Raw genomic sequence first — 15,428 nt, 5'->3', positions numbered from 1 at the left:
ATTATGAAATTCTTATAATTAAAAATGTGAACTCAATTATTATTAATATACTATTATTTCTCAAATTTTAATTTATTGCATGAAGAATTAAGCTAAGACTCTAGTACTATATTTTATAAAAAAGAGTAAATATTAAATATGAAGCTTTGAAATATTAAATAAATGAGTTTAAAATGTGATAATTTTTTTGATAGAGGTTTGTAAAGTTCCAAAATTAAGAATTTATATAATTTAATATTATTTTAAAAAGTAAAGAATTAATTATAAAATTATTAAAATTTTGAACTCAAATTAGTATGAATAAATCATATCGTATCAATTTTTTTAAATTATTGCATGATAGCGAAATGAGCCAAGAAGTTTATTTATAAATAAAAGGAAAATATTAATTATATATCTTTAAGATATTAATAACGAGTTAAGAATTAAGATCATATGATTATATTTTGATCGAGATCCAATTATAACGTTCCCAAAAATTAGACATTTACAGAAATTAAAATTTGGGAAAAGTACATAAAAAAACTCAAAATTATGAATTCTTAAAATCAAAACTGTAATCTCATTTAGAATTAATATATTTTATATCAAATATAAATGTGTTACATGTTATATTGAATTGAACTAAGGACTCTAATATTTTACAATAAAAAATTATAAAGTATAACTGTATATTTTTAAATAAGCATATAGTACTGTATTAATTTTAAGCATTCGAAATTTTAACATTTTTGAATATATGTTTAATTATTTTGTCATTATTAACGAAAATTGTTGACATTTATTCTTATCTTTTTGATTCATTTGTTTTTAAAGCACATGTAAAAAAAATGATATGGATCAATTAATTTAAAGTTGTGGGTCCCAGCTAAATCCATATATATTTCCATTAATGAAGCACTCTTATGGAGTAGATCTTAACTAATACTCCTTGATTAGATAATTATATATGTAGGGGCAATAAGGTATATTGATAAACTATAATTTTAATCAAAAATAAAATTAAATACAAAATTACTAATTACACCCTATTATGGCAATGCCATTATGTCTCTAAAACATTTCTCTTATATTTGTTACCTTCTCATAAGAAAATAAATAAATTAAAAGGGTTAAAAAAAAAAGATAAATACGTATTTCTATGTACTTTTCCTTTACCTATTCTTGAAACTGCTTTAAACATGTTAATGCAATCCAAAATTTATTGTATGATTCAATTACCTTGTTAAATTTAAAGTGGCATAGTTGAAATTTTTTGGTTAAACAAAATTACAATCCGATTTGCTTGGGATTCAAGTAGAGTGACGGCTGACCAGAAACCTAAGACTAGGGATGTCAATCGGGTCGGCCCACTGGGTTACGGGTCAATCGGGTGCGGGCTAGTCGGGTTGTGATTTCTTTCGGGTTATAAAAGTTCAACCCTAACCCTAAAAGCTCGGGTTTCGGGCTAGCCCAACGGGTTAATCGGGTTGCTACCGATAAGATTAACATGCGATCAATCCCATAAATAATGATGAAAATTAGTTATATTCATAAAATGTAAAATATTTAATAATGATAAACGTGAGATATATGCTTAAACTCAATCATAAACATGATCAAATACTAATATTTGAGATATTTCGTAAAATTTTAATGCATATTTTAGAAATTTAAATAATTTTTTTGTGAATTTAAAGTTTTTAGTTTATTTATCAATTATTATATTAATAAAAATTCAATATATAATTTATATATTTAATATAAAAATTGAAAGTTACTTTTTTTAGTTATCTATAATTATAAAATCAATCAATGAAATGTCGAATTAGGAGTAAAAATTGCAATAATAAAAATTTTATCGGGTTTCCGGGCCAACCCATCGGGTTTTCGGGTCTGGCCCTAACGGGTTGCGGGTTAATCGGGTGCGGGCTAGTCGGGTTGTGATTTCTTTCGGGTTATAAAAGTTCAACCCTAACCCTATAAATTTGGCGGGCTATTCGGGCCAGCCCACGGGTTGCGGGCTACATTGACATCCCTACCTAAGACTATGCTTGATAGGTTACACATCCGTCTCATAGAAATAAATCATACTCCCTTCGTCCATAAAGAATATACATTTTGAATTCGGTACGGATTTTAATGCAAAATTGGTAAAGTAAGAGCATCTCCATTGGCTTTAGGTCAGCCATAGGCCAGCCATAGCCTAGCCAAAAACTCCTCATGCCACATCATCAGGACAAGAAACCCCTCCTGCCACATCATCAGGACAAGAAACTGGACAAGCAATAGCCTAGCCATAGGCCAGCCAAATTATAAAAAACAAATAAATTACAATCACGCAAATCACGGAATTAAATTTACGATACAAATACGGAAAAAGGCGATAATTTTATTTATAAATTAAAAAAAGTACCAAAAAAAAATTACATAATTTAAAAAAAAAACCATCTTGCTTGCACACACGATCCCCGGCTCACTCCTCGTCACCGCCGTTGCCGCTACCCGGGATCCCCAAATCTGGCACAGCTGAGCCCCCCTCCCTCTCGTCTCCCCTGGCCCTACGTGCACCAGCCAAATCGACCTGCATACTCTGAAGGATCTCAAAAAGAAATCCCTTCTCCACAGGGTCCTTTGCCGCCTTTCATTGATTGACGATTTTCCACATGTTCATCGCCGTTTGTTGACGCCCGAGTTTGGCGAGCTCGACTGTCGACTTGCTAGTAGGGGATGGGGATGCCGACTAGACCTCCTGGGACCACTGGGCGACTCCCCTAGAACGGACCCGTTGCACCGTCCTTTGACCAACCGGGCGGGTGCGGCGAGTAAATGATGGAGGGAACGGAAACTCCTGAGCATCGTCGGGGAGCTCGTGGGAACCACCGCTGCTGCTGTAGTCACCGGCATAGTTCAGACGCTGCTTCTTCGGCCAACCAGCATCGACACCCACCGAAACTTCTCAGAATCCATCAGCACCACGTAGCAGTTCCATAAGGTAAACTCCTTATAAATCCCTTTCAAGGGGAACTGCGTCTCCGCGATCCTCCTGACATCGTCGTCAGTCTGGCCGCTGGTCTTCATGCGAAGATTGTTGGCGTACAACCCCGCAAATCGGGAGACCGCAGCCCTGATTCGCTCCCACTGCTTCCGGCACTCCTCCCCGCTGTGTGTCTTTCCATGCGGGCAATGTGTCTTGTAGGCTGCTGCAATCTTAGCCCACAAATTGACGATCCTCTGATTATTCGATTGGAGAGGATCATCGCAAACAGTCACCCAAGCCTTGGACAGCCCGACGTTCTCGTCATCCGTCCACTTCCTCCGTACACTGTCGTCATTAGCCGGCTACGACGACTTGCCTACCACCTTTTTGCCCTTGCCCTTTGATACGCTCGGATTTTGCACTATTTTAGGGCCCTTAATTGGTCTGTTTTTAGTGTCTAAATCGCAATTCATGTCCATATTTCACATATTTTATCTATTTTGGTATTTTGACATGTTTTGTGAGAATTGTGCATAACTGAGCCAAAAAGATAGGAAAAAGTCGAAGATGAAATTCTGGCGCGTTCAAGACACCCAGCGGCCCGCTGCGTGTGTCGCAACGACCGCTATGCTTGAAGCGGTCCGCTCCGAAAGAGTTGTGCTGAAAAGTCTGAAGACGCCCAGTGACCGCTGGGACGTGTGCAGCGACCGCTCGAGAGAATCCCGTAGCCACTGGACTAATTTGCAGCGACCGCTGCAGGACATGCAGCGACCGCTACCCAAATTCGCAGAGGCTTCGGACAACGCACAACGACCGCTGGCCAAGGCGCAGCGACCCGCTGCGAAAAGGCGGTGCACGAATTTAATTAGATTTTCTCCAGATTTTACCAAGATTAGCCAATCTTTTCCTTTCATCCATAGGATTCGACTTACTCCCTATATATACCCCCTTAAACCTCTTCAAACACACACACCTTTTACACTCTTTGCCTCACAATTCTAGAGGAAAAATATTTGAGAGTTCATCATCGTGCAAGAGGTTGAAGACAAAGTCAAGTGAAGATCAAGGCTACAGGATTCTACCTTTGGGTTTTATCACTTTAGTGCTTATGTTTACATTGTTTTCCCTTCAAACTATGTTTTTAGATTATTCTATCATGTGCAACTAAATTCATAGGATTCTAGGGATGTGTTAGTAACTCTTTTTGGTTTATACAAATTCCATTTTCTATTTAATATCCGTTTTGTTTATACTCCATTTCTTTCTTAAGTTGTTCCGTAATACTGAATGCTTGAGTGACACATTCGATGCTGATTGCTAAAACTTGCTACATAATCGTGAGAGGAGGTTGGCGAGTTAGATCCACTTAATAGACACTACAATTAGCTTCCCTTAAAACGACACTGTTAATTGAGAGTGAGGACTTTTCAAGGGTCTTAGGAGCTTCTAGGAGTTACGAATCTAGGATTGACAACCCTAGTGTTAGTAATCTACGCTTGTACCGCATGGGCAAACTTATGTAACTCGTCCTATCGAAGTATAAACTGTGCTAGGGTATTGTAGTAGGAATTTATATAACCATAGTTGTGAACGCACATCCATGGAATTCTCTTATCTCATTTATTCGACCTCTAGTTTGTGCTGAAGGAGTTGGCAGCGGAAGTGCTCACATAAATCGATTACATAATAATCCTGATCTATTTAGCAAATTATTTAGACAAATTCTATTCGCGCAATTATCACATGTATCATGCTCATTACTCAAATAAATCATGCTTTAAATTAATTAAAACCTAAAACATGTTTTTCTACGGTTTAGCTATTTTACCTTGATGATTCTCCAAAGAATCGAAGATAGCTAGCGCCTTCTCCACGTGAAGATCTTCAAGTACTAAACCACAGATCTTCTGTCTGGTTCCCGGACAGTAGACTGATATCAAGTGGGATGATCTCACCAGTATACTAGGACATAAATAAAGAAGACGAAAAACCTATCCCACAAAGGAGAAAAATCGTCCTTTTCCTATGTAGAGAGGGGGACGAAATTTTATGAAGAAAAACAAGTGTATTTTCTGTCTCCTTTATCCTCCTATTTATATTAAGTCACATATTGGGCCCAGACAGAAATCTATGGAAGGTTTTGGATATGGGCTCCTCCAATTAGCTTTTTTACTAATTAAATTAAACCTAATTTAATATAAGCTTATAATTGGAATATTACGAGCAGCCACTACAAAAGTAATATTGCACTCTCCATCCAAATCCGAAATTATAAGTACTCCGGGTTTCCATTGCTTGATATTTATTTCCCGCGCTTAAGATAAAAACATCAATTAATTAATTATTGTCTGCTATGGACTTAGTTAATTAATATCTTATTAATTCCAAGAGTGGACTCAGCAAGAAATTCTTATTTATTATTCATAGAGTAATCAAACTCCAACTAGCTAGGTACGAATAATAAAACCTTATTTCAAGCTCCTCTTGAGGATGTTATCAAACGAGACTCACATCGCCCACGATTCAACATAATTGCAATCTTAGCACCGCTAGATATTAATCACCACTACCCAATATACCAGGCTTATTGGTTGCGAAAAACACGCACCATTTGGTAAGTCAAAGTAGTGCATAATCAATATCGTATGCTCAATGCTAACGTATATTGATTAAGAAACAATAATTTACAAGACATCGTCTTTCAACATTTAAACATGTAATAAACTTCCATTAAATGTAAAGCATAACAACATTATGACAAAAATAATTTGTTTATTTATTTGGAAAATAAAATAAGAGTTTTAACAGTATTCAATCACTCGAAAGGTGATTTCTAGTATACAAACTCTAACATGTGTTGCATTCATCCGCTTTCTGTTTTCAATTTAATTATTTTCAAAAATTCTCTGGTTCTCCAAATAGTAAAAGAAGCTTAGTAGAAGGTAGCCAATTGGTGATCTTATTACCCGTGTTCGACAACCCGGTACTAACCTTTAGTTATACTAGATCTACCATGTATACTTGCAGGTATATTTAGTGCTAATAAATAGTGCAACACCCTTCTTCTTCTTCTTCGGTGCGCCCCGACCCCGACCTACTCCCCCTGTCTGAATAGGAGTGTCGTCGTATCAATCGACTTGTTCCAACAATTCCTCTAGGGAGAAAGTGTCATCTCCAGTGAATTGAGTCTCCACTGGGGTTGATGTGTAGGAAGATGCAGTCAAAAAGTCAAGACTGGAGCGATAGACATTGTCCCCCGGGCTGCACCACCTGCTGCACCCCCGGCATCCCCTGAATCCCGGACTGCATCCCCTACATCCCGGGTTGCATCCCCATCATCCCCGGATGCATCACCGGTACCCCCGACATCCCCTGCCCGCCCTGCCACACCGGCATAATACTACCCCCGGCTGCCATCCCCGGCATCATATGTGGCCAACCGTACATATTGTAGAACCCGCCCATCGGGTTCCATCCACTTCCCACGTGTACCGTGGGAATTTGCGACCCGGACGTCACTGGAGTAGTTGGAGTGGAGTCGATGTTGTTCTCCATTTAGCAATATTGCTCTTGTACAGAAATTAAGAGAGAGGGAGATACTCGTTAACACAAGTGGTGCGAATGAAAATGACAATAAAATCGCGTATATATAGAGTTTCGAAATAAAATAAAAAAATTCCGCTCGCCGATCGGGAGCCTACAATGGCGGCCAGCGGATTGGCTAGCGCCCGTGAATCGGCGAGCGCTAGCCGATTTGTCGCTAGTTGCACCCAATGGTCGACTAGCGGACCAGCGAGCGCACGCGGAGCGGCTAGCCGGTCCGCTACTAGCAGCCATTGGAGATACTCTAAGAGGTATGTAGAGAGAAAAAATAATAAAATAATTAAAGTATTGTTAGAAAGAAATGAGTCTCATCTCATTAGAGAGAAAGAGTTTCCAAAATTGGAAAGTGCATATTCTTGTGGGACAGAGTAAGTAATATTTTATTTTTAGTCTTTCCCATATAAATAGTCCATATCCATATGTGATAATATTTTTTTCCTTCTCTTTTATGTTACTACTACCTCCGTCCACGAAAATGTCCCATTTTTTCATTTTCGTCCGTCCCCCAAAATTTGTTTCATTTCACTTTTACCATTTTTGGTAGTGGACCTCATATTCCACTAACTCATTCCTACTCACATTTTATTATAAAACTAATATATAAAAGTAGGACCCACATTCCACTAAATTTTTCAACTCACTTTCCATTACATTTCTTAAAACTTGTGCCCGGTTAAATTGGGACGAATTTTCGTGGACGGAGGTAGTATCATTTATGGATACTATCATCCCGTACACAATTTCAATTACATTTTCTCCCTCTCTCTTACTCAATTTCAACTAAATTTTCTCCTTGTCTCTTCCTCAATTTCAACTAGTACATTTTTCTTATTTTCTCTTACCTTATCAATTACGAATTAAAATCCGTGTCAACCCTAAATGACCTATTTCTATGAGACGGAATGAATATTATTTATTCTTCTGATCCGAGTAGAGCATAGCATACCCTAGGCAATAATAATTTTTATAGTAATAGTATTATATAGATAACCGTAATTACAAAAAGCAGATTTTACTACTAATACATATATGTTTATTAGTAAAAAACTTAAGTACTACTCCACATAGGTTTGAAGCTTTGAAATTAGAGCTCCTCTTCAATATCCTGCTGCACTAAATATTTCCGAAATCTATTGAAGTTCCAAAGTGAATAGTATACACAAAGGCCCTTTAGCTGTTGACACTTCTCACCCCCAATGAAGTCGAATAAATAAGCAAATGGTGTATTGTTGAAACAAAGCATTTAGATGAGAATATAAGTTAAATATGGTGCAATCATTTCTTGCAAGAATACTAATATATATAGGTTGGCATTTACAGTAATCTGCAAAGGGTGGAATTCAAAAAAAGTAAAGTGAATACCTAAAGCTTGGGAGTGACACTTTGATTTCTGGGGCCATCCATCCTCCAGTGTCGTTTTGAGATGCTGCCAAGAAAAATGGATTCACTAATAACATTAACATGGCATTAAATTAACAAGAGAATGTGACATATGTAGACCGGTTTATATGTTTGATCATGAAGAGATGGTATTCTGCAAATATCAATTACTACGACAAAATGATCATTCTTGGACAGAAATGGAAACACATCCACTCCCACTCGAGGTGTTGATAAAAAAAAAGCAACTAGCATAAAATAGTTTGACCTTTTGAGTATAGCGATGTGTACAATAGAAAATCGTGATATAATCGCCCAATTTTAACATATAGTTATTGGAATTTATTAGTAGCACAATGTTTTACACTTCACTTATCTTTAACTTAGAGGAACCTGCCATTGAATCAAGGGCCATGTAACATAGTGCAAAATAAGTAAAAGACAAACAATTGATAAGTCATGGTTAGGCCTCTGCCTTAACCTTCAAATCTTTGAGAAATTGAATAAAAATTGCCTGCGATGGCCCTTGTTCATCCAATGCCTTATGCATCAGCATCCTCATTTTTTTCATCTCATTCCTCAGGGAGATTGAAGTTTCAGCACTCATCAACTGCTTAATCTTCTCTGCAACTTCTTTCCGATCAACCGATGTTCCATCGCAAAGATTAATCCCCACCTTCCACTCATCAACCACTAGTTTCCTGTTAGTCGGCTGATCAACGTAAAACGGATAGCAGATCATAGGAACGCCGCACCATATTGTTTCTAGAATCGAGTTCCACCCACAGTGAGTCAAGAATCCTCCAATGGCAGGATTCGAGAGCACTTCATTCTGATTGCACCACGAAACGATCAGCCCTTGATCCTTGCTCTCATCCTCAAATCCATCGGGTAAAACTTGTGCGGCATCGCGAATCACCCAAACAAAGTGAACTCCACTGAGGAGAAGCCCGTGGGCTATCTCCTCAGCAAGCTGCTTGTTGCTCTGAGCAATACTGCCGAACGAAAAATACAAAACAGAGCCGGGGGCCTTTGAACCGAGCCAATTCGCGCAATCTGTTTCAGGCCATAGGCTCTTTGGGACAACAGATTTGGTGAAGTTGATAGGACCAATTGCGTAAGTAGGCTGCTTTCGGTTCATAGCAGAAACCGCTTCATGCTCGAGCTCGTGTAGAGTGTTGATGAGAATAAAATCAGCATACTTCACCTGCTCAAATGCATCCCACACAATCCTGCTGGTCGTGCTCCTCACGTCCTGATCGTGGAAATATGACATCAAATCCTTGGCCTCGATTGGTCGAACCCCCGGTATAAAATCGATCACTTTCTTCTGCTCATCACCTTATATACACACAAGATTTTATACTATTGAGTTAGGATACGTAATTAAATTCAAACTCCAAATATTGTACAAACTCCAGACTGATAGAAAATGTCAACAGATGATAAAAATGTTAAACATACCTTTAATTGGGAAATAGCCTCTCTCTTTCAAGACATCCAAGTGATAGTCTATGGCGAATACGAGAGCCGGCTGTGTCCAGAAGGAGACGTTCAAGATGTTGTATTTTTTAGCAATAGCTGCCGGCCAAGAATAGAAAGTGTCAGCCACCAAGAAATGAAGGAACTCCGAGTCCGAGCTGATTATGCTTCCGACGACTTCATCCATGTGAGATGGGAAGTGGCGGTACATGGAATCCCAGTGGTCGTCGAAGTAGAGGAGCCTGTTAAAGTCCGGGGGCAGCCCATCGCTGATGGTGGCGTAACGTATGTCGAGATTTGTACCGACAAAGGGATCACCGTTCGCAGCGTTGACGCCGTTGGCTTTGCATAACATGTAGTGGACGGACTCGGTTTGGACGAAGGTGACGGCGCATCCGTTGGAAGCAAGGTTGATAGCCAGATTGGTGAAGGGGGTGGTGTGGCCTTGGTAGCAGAAACCAATCATAATGGCATGAAGCTTTTTCTCTCCCATTTTTACAGTTTTTTTTTCGTTTCAATTTGATAAGTGTGTAATATATAGTAATAGTATATGAGTACATAAGTTGAAAATGGCACCGGATTCGCTTTGGAAGTTGTGGTAAAAACAGAAAGATGAGACGGCTGGAATCGAACATTAATAAAAGCTGTAAATAGTAGTCTTCATTATATTTGACTAATTCATTCAGAGGGTCTCTGATTTATGAAATTTTACAAATAAAATTTACAATGAGACAAAGAAAGGACAAATTAAAGTGAGGCTAAGCCGACTTCAGTGCCATCTCATGAAATCTTCAATAAAAACGATCATAGTTTGTTTGACTCCGAATATCCATCCCCACTTGCTGCATTTTCGAACTTGAAGTGATGGAGCCACCATAGGCCAAGACTGGCCATGAGATTGCGCCGCTTACCAACCAGCCGCCGGCTTCTCGTGAAGAGGTAGGGAGTACTTCAAACTTGAGCTGTTTTTGGTTAGTGATAAATTTGTAGATTAACAGACGGCAGGTTTCACAGTGTAAATTCAAGATATAGTGTTTACAAAGAATGAAAAGCCAAAAGACTCCATGAACCCATAAATTACTCCATTAGCAATTAAGTTATACTCTCTCCGATTTTTTTAAAAATAGCAGTATTAAATTACTCCATAAGCAATTAAGTTATACTCTCTCCGATTTTTTTTAAAATAGCAACTATTAAATTACTCCATAAGCAATTAAGTTATTCTCTCTCGATTTTTTTTAAAATAGCAACTATTAAATTATTCCATAAGCAATTAAGTTATACTCTCTCCGATTTTTTTAAAATAGCAACTATTTTCGTTTTGGATCGTTCCTTAAAAATATGAACTTTGAATCTTTCTATGTTATCCACTATCTCTACTTTCACTACTTTTTCTCTTCATTAATCTTACTTTACTCATTTTTCCTTTCCACTCTTTTACTTTACCAATTCTTCTCATTTACTTTACCAATTGTGCATTAAAACCCGTGTCATTTCAAATGTTTCTATTTTTTGGATTAGGAGGTAGTAGAAGATAATTAATTTGGATATTAGAGCTAAAACTTTTCATCTACATCTATATAAACAAGTGAAAGCTCCATTGAAATAGAGAGTTCTAAAGAAGAAAAACAAGTAAATAAAGAAAAAGAGTAATGCGAGTTTTAAAGGAAGCATGAAGCTGCTCAACAGAAGACTGCGATGATGAAGATAGAGATGATGAATATAGTAGATGTTTTAAAGGAAGCATGAAGCTGCTCAACAGAAGACTGCGATGATGAAGATAGAGATGATGAATATAGTAGATGAAATGAGAGAAATGAGGATGCGTCCGGTCTTTTAAAGCAGAGGTTATAGGAAGAATTAGGTAGGTCATAGGTTAAAACATTTTTGTTGGGCCTCATATGATTCATGGGCCTGAAAGAATTAGTAAAGGAGTTTGCTTAGCCTTTTTAATAATAGTACTAGTATATTTTTTGTATAAAGCTATATTAAATTTACTTAATTAGTTTCTATTATTATGTAATTTCATTATAGCAATTACTCGATTATGCATGCTTAATCGATATATATTTTCATAATATAAATTGCAACATTTTTAATGCGAATAATTTAAGTAGTTACTTAAGAAATGTATTCTGCTAAAATATAAGTAAAAATATAAAAAGAGAGTACTTATACATGCAAAATAAGCGTGCATCAAATAATATATTAATTGAAAATAAGTATATGTGCATTAGATAATATTTTCAAATTTTATAAATATTTTAGTTGTTAATTTATACATAAATTATTCCTATATGCCTATACACATATATTTTGTAGACGGGGTTAGTGAATCTATTTTACGATAAAGATCTTTAATTATGTTCGTTTAATTCTACAGGTAATATAGTGTATAAAATTTTTTTCCAAAATTTATGGGTGATTTCTCTTTTGTTCTATGATACTCCTATAATTTAATGTAATAGAACATTGTAGTATATGATTAATTGTTTCATATTATTATTGATCTATTTAGAAGTATATATATATTTGTTTACCATTTTTATATAATGATGTTGTTTCTAATTTTATTAATTAATTTATATTCTAAATCAGTGTTTTGAAAAATATCTTAACCCTCGGATAAATTACGGTATTAATCATAAAAGAATATGTTATTTATACGCCATTTTTCCACTCAATGTGGGTTTTAAGAAAATGATTGATTTTGTGAAGAAAATTGAATGGAGAAAGTAAGCAATGTAGGACTATTTTTAGTAGTATTAGTTACATAATAGATTGTGAATGTCAAAAATCAGTGAATTGTGGAGTCAGCATATTAAAAGTGCAAAAAATTATACTCTCTCCGTTCACAAAAAATAGATCACTTTGTGTATGACACGGGTTTTAACGTAGAAATGGTAAAGTAAGAGAGAGGAGGAGAAAAAGTAGGTAAAGTAAGAGAGGGAAGAAAAAGTGGGAAAAGTATGAATGATAAACTTTCCATTTTAAGAAAGTGGTCTATTTTTTATGGACGTCCCAAAATGACAAAAGTGATCTATTATTTATGAACGGAGGGAGTAGTTTCTTAAATCATGGATAACCTATAATGACAAAATGACTCTTGAAATCATCAACTGGGGAGTACTCCCTTTCCATTCTTGCCCCCATAATTTACACTACGGGATGTTATCTTTTCTGAATTTTTGAGCTTCGGTTCATTGGAGGCTTTGGAGCCATATGTGCAAATGTGACCAATGCATTTTCACAATTCACCGAAATTGCTTTTCATTTTAATTTGTTGACAAAGGTTGCATGTCTTGATATTGTAATCCGAGATTGGAGCTAGAAATTCACACCGCCCATTTCAACGAATTTCTTCCTCACGTTCGACGACAAAAATCGTTTCAACAACAATGAAATGTGGCGGATGGAATTGAGAGCTCTGTTCTTCATGTTAATTGCCTCTATTTATAGGATCTACTAACCAGTTTACATCATTATGCTCAACTTCCTCGTGATTCTTCTTTCTTTTCTTGTACAATTGCCATGTCAGAGCACCATTTGTTCTCCTTATCCATTGGTGGCTTTTTTTTTTCTCTGCATTTTACTACAAATTGCTACGTTTTCATCTACTTGGTCAAGTTGCATCCTCTAGCTAATTTAGCAGCAATTCATGCACATTAACTCACAATTCGTGCATTATCTCCTCAAATATATGTAAAATCACCCAATAGCCGATGCATGAAATGAACTCATCAAATCTAAAAACATATCACTCTCATTTTATTTTAACAAAGTCAAAATATTTATGTAAATTCGTATCAATAAACTGAATAATTAATGGGGATCAAAATGAGTAATGAATAAGGTCTGAAGTTGGAATATTTTACTCCCTCCGTCCCAAGTTACTTGAGTCGTATTCCTTTTTGGATTGTCCTAAGTTACTTGAGTCATGTTGGGATCATCGACTGCACATGAGTTTGATATTGTCCGCTTTGGGTGGAGCCAAGTTGGCACGGATTTGTTTTTGGGTCACCCCAAAAGGCCTCAAACTAATTAGGGATGGATAGCACTTATATACTAATCCAACTTCCCTCACTCATCCGACGTGGGATGGGTTTGTACCCAACAAACCTCTCCTCAAACCGAGACCACATCGGGAACACATAGTCGATACATCGAGACATTGCAGGCTCGACTCAAACTAGAGTCATCTAGGGCCCCACTCGATCCTGGGTCATCCAGGCCCGACCCTTTGGTCACACAGGGCCCGACCCAAAGCCACCTGGGCTCTGATACCAGTTGTTGGGATCATCGACTGCACATTAGTTTGATATTGTCCGCTTTGGGTGGAGCCAAGCCAGCACGGATTTGTTTTTGGGTCACTCCAAAAAGCCTCAAACTAATTACGGATGGATAACACTTATATACTAATCCAACTTCCCTCACTCATCCGATGTGGGATGGGTTTGTACCCAACAAATCATTTCTCTTTTTGGCTAAAAACAAAACATCTAATCACACCTCATTTTTTTTCTTTTATTTTACTTTCTCTTATCGCTCTTACTTTATTCTCTCTTCTACTTTGTTTAAGTCATTAAACACAACTTTCTTAAATCTCGTGCAGTAAAGAAACGCTTTAAGTAACGTGGGACGGAGAGAGTATAATGGGGATTTGATGATGGATTACAATTTAGAAGTAGGTTTTAATTTAATAGTTGCGAGATTTTGCATAAAAAAAAAGTAATGCCAAAGTAGCGAAAATTTTGTCGTGGACATACATTATTTCTTCACTTGAGCTAAAGAAAAAAACGGTTAAGAATATTTTTTCTTTTGGTAAAGTTTAAGAATATTTTTTAATGCAATTAAATACGTTAATTTATGCTTTGAAATATATCCCCTACGCTTTAAAAAAACGTCTTTATCATCGGTGTTCCAATTAAAATTAGAGGACACATGGAATTAAGCGTCCTATAAGACAAAAGATCAAGTTAATTTACTATTTATTTAAGAACCTTTTCTTTTGCATCCTAAATAATTATTACTTAAAATTTTCTAATGCAAGTCGCATTTCGAATTTTGTATTCTTGAAAAACTAGTGTTTTTTTAGTGTTGAGGGTTTATTTTAAATTAAATATTATATTTATCATAAATTTGAGTTTTTCAATATTGATGAATGAAAAATCTAGAAAAAGAAATATAGTTATCACTAGATATAAATATCTTAATTGTTTAGTGTGATGGACAATTTCTAAAAAATATTGATATTGAGTCTATTTTTTTATGATTTCAAGACATGTCAATCCATTCTCTTGAAAATCTATATAGACATTATATATTAAATTTATTATTTTAATATATTTAACGTTATTTTTTAAAATTTCAGCACCAATTTATTTAACTCTCTAATCTTCTCCCTCAATCCCTCCCTCAATTAGACGCACACAGTTAAAAAACCGTCGGTTCCGGTTCAGAACTGGCGGTTCACGGTTCAAAAAATTCATGAGCCTGAACCGGCCTGCCAAGGGTTTTGGTGGTTCCGGTTCCGGTGACGGTTCAGGTCACCATATTTTGGCCAAAAGCGGCGGTTCATTTTTTATTATTATTTTTTTATTTTTTTTGCATTTTGGTCTTTATTTATCTATGATATGTGCATAAATAAAATTCAAACAATAATGATGAAAATTGCAATTTTATTGATATAAATTTAAACGAGACTATAAGTTACAACAATTACAATTTACAAAAGACTTGAAGTCTTAAACAATAAATTTAAATGTACTTATATATTTCAAAAAGAAGACATATTGAAATTGAAGTACGAGAACGAGAGGAAAAAATAGAGATTGAGAAGAGAAATCATTGTCAACACAAGTATGGGGTGAGTAGAAATGATGGGGAATGTGGTACTTATAGGAGAAAAATTGGGACTTAAATTTTTTTTAAAAAAAAATTGAATTTCAGCCTGTTTATCGCGGGAACCGGCGGTTTAAGGCTGAACCGGCAGTTCAGTCCACGG

General features: G+C 36.2%; 1 protein-coding gene across 1 annotated transcript; it reads right to left on the bottom strand.

Moving 5' to 3' along the window:
- Positions 1–8,405: 8,405 nt before the first annotated feature.
- Positions 8,406–9,917, bottom strand: LOC125203373 (UDP-glycosyltransferase 86A1-like). Its single transcript, XM_048101704.1, has 2 exons — positions 9,407–9,917; positions 8,406–9,283 (listed from the first exon to the last, which is right to left on the bottom strand). Exons 1-2 carry the CDS (start codon positions 9,915–9,917, stop codon positions 8,406–8,408), a joined length of 1,389 nt encoding a protein of 462 aa, XP_047957661.1.
- Between the last annotated feature and the right edge of the window lie 5,511 nt (positions 9,918–15,428).

The sequence above is a fragment of the Salvia hispanica genome, chromosome 2, assembly GCF_023119035.1.
Source record: "Salvia hispanica cultivar TCC Black 2014 chromosome 2, UniMelb_Shisp_WGS_1.0, whole genome shotgun sequence".
Lineage (NCBI taxonomy): Eukaryota > Viridiplantae > Streptophyta > Magnoliopsida > Lamiales > Lamiaceae > Salvia > Salvia hispanica.
This window is presented reverse-complemented; position numbering and strand designations above follow the sequence as displayed.

Bases quoted from the DNA above. Each gene is read 5' to 3' on its own strand.
- LOC125203373 (XM_048101704.1), bottom strand. From the start codon at position 9,917: ATGGGAGAGAAAAAGCTTCATGCCATTATGATTGGTTTCTGCTACCAA. The intron at 9,284-9,406 runs GTATGTTTAACA...TGTGTATATAAG, and splicing joins AGGCTATTTCCCAATTAAAG to GTGATGAGCAGAAGAAAGTG.